Source organism: Dinoponera quadriceps, unplaced genomic scaffold (genome assembly GCF_001313825.1).
Source record: "Dinoponera quadriceps isolate SergipeBrazil2010 unplaced genomic scaffold, ASM131382v1 scaffold6289, whole genome shotgun sequence".
NCBI classification, from domain to species: Eukaryota; Metazoa; Arthropoda; class Insecta; order Hymenoptera; family Formicidae; genus Dinoponera; species Dinoponera quadriceps.
The window spans coordinates 1-7792 of record NW_014560173.1 but is presented as its reverse complement, the minus strand read 5'-3'; the positions used below and the strand labels follow the sequence as shown (position 1 = coordinate 7792).

The following is a 7792-nucleotide window of genomic DNA, read 5'->3' as shown; positions in this document are numbered from 1 at the left end:
TATCGGACAATAAAGTAATGTTTTCATTATAACGCGACCAGAACGCTAGGCAAGGATATCTAACGACAGTAGTGTCGCTTACTTATTAAAAAGTTACAGTATTAGGATATAGTATTTCCTTCTTCCTCAGGACGTACTCGAAATATGGCTGCCTGAAATTAACCCGATTAACACAGGTTCTGAACGCGCGCAATCGACGGTTCCTTCAAATTAGACGTTGACATTTGTTTATTTATGTCCGTAACGTAGCGTTATATATGACTCATGCGTTCCCTATAAGCGCGTAATGTTCCTAGGATATTATATAAATATTAAAATACTTCAATATTAAAATAATATTCCTATAATATTCTAAGAATGTTATGTAATATTTTTTAATATTATATAAATATTCTATTAATGTTGTATGTCCACTTTATATAATATTCTTGGCATATTATAAAAATGCTCTTAGAATATTAAAAATAAAGTAAAATAATAAAAATATAGAAAAATATATATACATAAATAAAACATATATGTATATATAATTTTTTTCTAGTATAAAACATATTTTTACACAAAATTATTTCAACTTTATTTATATAATAAAACAATTGGTATTGCAATACACATTTGAAATGAAAAAACTACAATTATGTATCATAATACACATAGAGTTGAATATTTAAAAAATGTACAGTATTACAATAATATTGAATAGCATTATTTTTTAAATATTATTAGAAGTGGACATATATAACCATCTATTAATATTCCAGAAATATTACTTAATATTAAATAATATTACGCGCATTACTGATCAGATGGACATCGACATTCTTTATATAATAGGACTCGCAAATAGAATTTGCTGGTCGATATTTCACGCGGATCGCAAAACTAGCTGCAAATTTACTCGAAAACATGCCGGCTTCCACTGTCACACATCCATTTATGTTCCCTTTACTTATCTCGCAATGCGGCGGTTATTCCGCATCTCGTGCGGCTATGAATAGATACCACAACGTAATAATAATAACGGGCCTTCGTCGTCCAACTTCCGCCGCCGGACATTTTCTACGTGTTGGAAAACGCCGTGGAATACGTGCTAAATGTACATTTATCGACATTAATCTCTTGTACTAAATCGTTCGTGGACGCGAGTTCCCGTGAAGAGACACGTCGGGTCGCGGGTCGCGTCCGATAAATTCGAGAACTCGGTCGAATGGAAACACTTCTTCTTCGCGCGCGTTCTTCGTCCGATGTGTGTTTCGCGAAAGGGGACGGGAATTCGAACCAGACAACAAATCGCGAGAAATTCGCCGCAAAATCGAGCCGCTATCTCTCGTTATATCTCCCGCTGTGTGTCTCGCTGTCTTTCGCAATTCGATTCGGCGCAACTCGACGCTACGCTCATTTCGTGCACGTAATCAGCACTTTTCGGTTGCATTGGTCGTATTGGTCCTCAAGTTTACGCCGTGCGATTTACAACGAGCGAGGAGATCCAGAAGAAGAAAAAAAGAAGAAGAGGAGGAGAGGAAAAGAAAAAGAAAACAAGAAAAATGATACACATACACACGAAACTCGATTTCACTCGACACTCCGACGCGCGAGTATCGTTTCGCGCGTGTTTAGCTAGTTTAGCTATTTTAGCTACAACGAGGCTACAACGCCGCGAATATCTACTATCTTGAACCCTTTTAAACGTAGAGATACTATACTCGATTAGGATTCAAAGATCTATCTATCAAAATCTATCTCTTCTCTCGTAGGTAGTGAGGTCTTCACCGAGGATACTCTCTCGGTGGTATCTATTATAGACGTTATAGCTACTGGACGAGGAAAAGAAATGCGATTCCACAAAGGTGAGACGCGAAATCGAGTCGTTAGGTGAGCCAGGACGGAATACTGACGTACGTACGTTGTCTGCGAGTTGTCGATACTTAGGAAGAGTTATTTATTAGGTAGAGAAAAATCGAAAGAGAGAAAGAGAGAGAGAGAGAGAGATCGTGGTCGTGCTGTACGCATACTAGCTGACAGATGGTCCAATCATAGGCTATATATTCATAAGGGGAAAATAAAACGAGAACTTAAAAGAATAGAGCCTAACTGTGTCACGCGAGGCATGAGAAACGGCGTGCGATGAATTATAGTTTACATATACAAAGTATCGTCGTATGTTGCGTGTGTGTGTGTGTGTGTGTGTGTGTGTGTGTGTGTGTGTGTGTGTGTGTGTGTGTGGGTGTGTGGGTGTGCGCGCGCGCGCGCGCAGAGTCGCATTTACGTAGTCGTGTGCAAAAGCAAGAGTAAAAACTTTCGATTGTCCGATTAAGTGTCAATCCACGGCAGCTAACGTAAAAAGCGCGACCGGTTGGACTTTCAGTTAACGTTAATTGCGCTCGAGTATCTTCTGGAGTTTTATGTTGTTTAGGCTGCAAATATAGACAGCTGTGGACGAGATTGTTGATGAATGAACAAACGTGTACCAAGTAAACAACAGTGACATCATTGTTGTGATTCCCCATTCTCGACAATGTAACTGTTGCTTACAACGTAGATTATATGGCACTTACACGTGTTGAATGGAAAATTATAACATTGATGTAATGTTACTGTTAGTTGGCGTTTACTGGGTAGCAATAAACTAATGATAAATGGATAAATGGAATGATAAGTGGATAGTCATACTGAGGGAAAAAAATATCCAAAAGAAAAAAAATATTTATTCGGTGCGCGCACTGGGAGAAAAAATATCTAAAATGATAAAAATGATTTATTCAGTGGATATTGATAACATATTCACTTAAATCTAAATTCTTTTATTTAAATATATAGAATAAATAATTGCTATCATGGAAAGGTAGATAGATATAGATTTAAGAAAATGTATATTTTCTTATTTGAAGAACATTTTTTTCTCTGTGTAAAAATATATAGTAAAATAAAGTAAAAATATTATAAAATATACTAACGTGATCTTGATATAAGTGAATATGTTATTTTAATATCCACCTAATATAAATATTTATTTCTTAGATGATTTTTTCTTTCTTATGCTAATAACATCATTAAATTTCTCTCTAAATTCTTTTATTTGAATAGAACGAACAATTGCTTTCGTGAAAAGCTGCACATTGAAGAGCATATATTTCAAGTATATTTTCTCACTTCACAAAATTCATTTCTCAGTGTAAAAATATGTACATTAGTAATGATATATTATTAGTACCCACCGAATACTTATTACTTTTCAGATATTTTCTCCCGGTGTAGCGATATTAGATTTTTACAATCTATTGAGCTCTGAAGGTAAAACGGATTTTCACGGATGTACTACAAAATTGGGTGATCTTGGATGTAGTGTTTGTCCGAAGTCATTCCTTACACGTTGAACACTTATTGCACGTTGCAGGGTTGCACGCGCGTCACAGTAAGAACACATATGTCACGCGGTTCCTCAAGCATCGCGCGTCGGACACGACAAAGTTGAGTGCGGATAATACTATATGATGTTAAAAATATGGAGGATTTTAAAATTGGACAAGAAGAGACAGAAGTAAGAAAATATATTCGTATATATTTTCAGTGTAAATCAAGTATGTGTATATATACTTGTGGTAAGACTCACGTATCTCATAGCTTTAACGGCTCGCCGACGCCCAGGTGGAAGCAATCTTCTTTGGTAGCGATATCGGAGTTGCATATATATATCACGATCAACGACGCGTACGACGTCTCAGGACGAAGGGAAAACTGCGGTAGACGGTAATTCAATGTGTTCTGTTAACAAAGACGGTGTGTTTCCACTCGTGGAGGAGCGCATTAACGAGTAATCGTTTGGATGTTGATTGTTAAATGTTAGGATAGCTAGATACGATGTTATGTCCTTTCAACCCGAAACTACATGTTGAGGATCCTTTCTCCCGTTACGTACGGCTTCGTAGCGTCTCCGTTCGATTCACCGTTCCCCTTAACTTCGATTATCGACTATCGATTATCGATTTGTCACGTGTGTGCCCGTGTTTGTTGCGTGTACTTCGGTTCACGAGGTGACTTCTTCGCGCCCAAGTATCGAAAAGTCGAAAAAAGAGAGAAAGAAAGAAAGAAAGAAAGAAAGAAAGAAAGAAAGAAAAAGAGAGAGAGGAAGAGAGAGGGGAAAATAAAAGTGCTTAGCTTGCAGCAACGCAGTCACTGCCGTCGCTTTCCCGCAACGAAAATTATTTTTCGCTTCAAGTCTCGGCATTGTCTCGAAGAGGGTGAGCCATTTGTGACACGCACGAACTTTTCATATTATTCGAGGCTCACTTAAGAAGAAAAGATTCGATGTACATTATTATTATTATTATTATTGAAACGGTTTGCGTATCACAAGAAATCTTACGTCTAAAGAATGTTGTGTTACGCGTCACCTTTAGTTACGTTGAAACTTGGTTATCACGATTATTACCGATTTATTGTACTATACCTGGAAGTATGTAACTATTTTATAAATAAATAGATAACCAATGTACGTTTCATTGTCAGCATTGATCTTTTAATCGTGACTTGAAGTTCAAAACACACGCCATGTAACGTTCCCATTGAAAACACAGAATTTCTTAGTCAGATTTTCTACATTTACTCCAAAGTGAATTCCGACATCTCGTCTTCATCAGAGAATAATGAAAAGAATACAACTGAATAAATAAGAAGTAACAGACCTGAGAATGTCAACACAAAATAAAGCATTATTTTATTTAGATTACTAACACTGGTACAATATATCTGGTACAGCTTAATGCTATCCTGAAGTTTCGCTTATCATAATTTTTCCGAATATTTAATAATATTTAATTCTAATGAGACGCTTCAGGGTCACATAAAATGCTGTCATGTTTTTTGTATAAACTGGTTACACACACACACACACACACACACACACACACACACACACACATATATATATATATATATATAAATTGCTGAAGAATTTTGTTCTTGTGCAATACAGAAACTTGTAGACAAAAGAGGCCAAGAGACATCAACCAGACAGGCTGATGTATAAAAACATTCTCTAAAACTTTTTAAACAACTCACACTATAAGATTTTCTTAGCCCTTAATCGAGTCAATCTGATTAATCTGATTCTAACTCTTCATTCATTTTGTCCTGTAATACCGTAGCTATATAATCCCAATACCGCCTTCGTATTTTGTCGTGCTTCTTCGACAATGCTTTACACAACTAAAATGTAAATATGCATATCAAATAAATATGAAATAAAAGAATATTAATAATACTATTTAAATTGTACGAATAATACAATTTAATACTGTAAAATAAATTGGGACTGGCATTTTTACTTACCCCAATAGCAGAATCAACAAAATATGGAGAAAGTATGAATTCTTCTGTTGTAAACGTTTCTTGAGAAATATCTATCATACAGGCTAACAAATGATTAGTACGACATCCGCTTTCATACATCCTATAGCATTTAAGTCGTACTTTCTCATTGTAACCCAAACCATTGGGATCATGTAACAATACTCTAAAAGAATAAAGTCCTTATAAATAATATATATCCAGATTTTTTTTTCAAATGTTTTCTCCAAATTTCCATCGTAAGATAAAATATAATTACCCTCTCAAGTAATTCCAAGCACTCTCATTTTCGTTCGCTAATTCTATCTTCTCCAGTGCAAAGTCAATCTCTTTGTCTATTACTTCTTTCTCAAACTTGGTTGTATTACTTATCACAAAGTAACGCTGATTCCAAGCAGAATTATTGCGAACATCATTCTTTAACAATTGTTCTACATATTCCAATTCTTTGTCATATAAACTACGTACATAAATATATATCTTTTAATATATATACACGTATCAACAGTAAGAGAAAATTTATCAGAATCCTTGAAACGAGGATGTACTAACTTAAATGTTTGTATACACCACTGACGATGCTGCCACGCATGATAATTCTTTGCATCTTTACATAAAATAGTTTCTGTAAATGCTAATTCATCACTAGGATCTTGTAGCCACTCAACAATGACCTTTCTGTGGTGCCATACTTGATAATTTTTAGAATTGTACTTTATCATTTTGTCTGTATATTTCAGCTCATCATGCAAGTCTTTTCCCAAAGCTTGAAGTATCTCTCTTCTGTACTGCCATACAGTGTAATTCGCCGGATTAAGCCATGTACAATCCTCGGTTAAAGCCAATGCGCGATCTGACTTTTCGCCTGACTTTAGAATGGCACGGAAATAATCGTAGGCATCTTTGACTGAAAATTTGGAACAGTCATGAGATAAAGTCACACATTGATGATAAAACTGCAATTTAAATCAATTAAATCCATTCTAAATATACATACACATTATGAAAAGTATACGTCGTTGACTTCGAATATATCGTACAAGATACTATTTAACCTAATAATGATATAATATTCGAGATACGCTTACACTTTTCGGAATATGCGATTGCTACAATCGGATGAGGACCGTCATCCTGAGGTAGAGGGGTCACATCGCTCCACTCATCTCGGTTTCTATACAAAATCCAGGGTGTTTCCTCGACACCATCGACACAATTCAATTCATCTTCGGAATTATCGGACATGTTCTATTATAAAATAATGGTATATTATCGTAATAAAAAACAGAAATGTACGAGTTGTTCCCCTTATCAATCTTAACTGCTTCAATGCTTCGTGCCTAAAAGCAACCACGTCCAGAGTGACGAAACTCATGCATGAGGTTATTAAACTGCGTTTTAGCTTCATACCTGATCTATTAGCTCAGATGGCGCTGAGATAGTCTTGACGTCAGCAGTTGGCATATAGAATGCGGAAACGCTTGCCTAAAGCTGGGTCTACAATGAGAATTTAAGTCCTAAACCTTAGAAGAATTATAGAATAATCAATTGTGATTGGTCAATTTCTTAAGACACCTATTGTAGACTAGGACTAATGGCTCTGCGCAAAAAGTATTCAAATTATCCATATTCCCGGTACAACGACCTGTGATTGGATGATTTCAATATCTCTAGTAAAATAGACCAATCACATGTTCCTATTCTTAACTGGGTGTGCAACAGGGATATAACCATAGAGATATTATAGATAGAGGGGGTGAACTATACGGGCTCGTATAAGTGGAAGCGTCGGTTGAATAGAAAGAGAAAGAAGGTGAATTTGACCTCTTCTCTCTCTCGCACACTCTTCTGATTGGCTGTGGCGACGCCGCATATATAGATATACTCCTACCTTAGGTAGGCGGGAGAGGGATAAGTGCAACAAGAAAAACAGAGCAGACAGCAGACAGCAGCTTTAAGGGGTTAGGCCAGTATAGAGCCCTCAAAAAAGGTCTAACTTTGACAATTTATTCTGAGAGTAAGGGAAAAGGAATTTCTCTCTTTCACGCTTTATTAAACATGTATTTAAGTGTATAAAAAAATTTTTATATTGACATTTTGATACAAAATGGCGGCTACTGGGCCAATCTTCGGAATCACCTTTTTCAAGAGGGCCTCTACGGGCGACGGTGATTCTAGGAACTCGTGCTATCTGAAACAAAATAAAGAACGGGATTTAATCTACATAAGACTTGCTAGTAAAGTACGTATGTTTTTAGCTTTACATCAATTTTTCGCAAAATGGCGGACTTGTAAAAAAAGGTTCAATTTTTGACCGAAAAAATGAGCAGTAAATTATTTATAAAAGAAAAGTTGCAATGATAACAAAAAAATCGTACGTAGTTTACTAGATAATGTTACTGTGAAGCTACAGTTAAAATTTCAAGTGGATACGTGCGATAGTCTC

The 7792-nt window shown here is 35.9% G+C and overlaps 1 protein-coding gene across 1 annotated transcript; it reads right to left on the bottom strand.

Annotated features, from left to right (window-relative positions):
- Positions 1-4691: 4691 nt before the first annotated feature.
- On the bottom strand, positions 4692-6762 carry LOC106750669 (protein farnesyltransferase/geranylgeranyltransferase type-1 subunit alpha). The gene is made up of 5 exons (XM_014631169.1): positions 6435-6762; positions 5899-6253; positions 5606-5806; positions 5329-5512; positions 4692-5205 (listed from the first exon to the last, which is right to left on the bottom strand). The coding sequence occupies exons 1-5, from the start codon at positions 6589-6591 to the stop codon at positions 5098-5100; spliced, it is 1005 nt and encodes a 334-aa protein (XP_014486655.1). The 5' UTR covers positions 6592-6762; the 3' UTR covers positions 4692-5097.
- Between the last annotated feature and the right edge of the window lie 1030 nt (positions 6763-7792).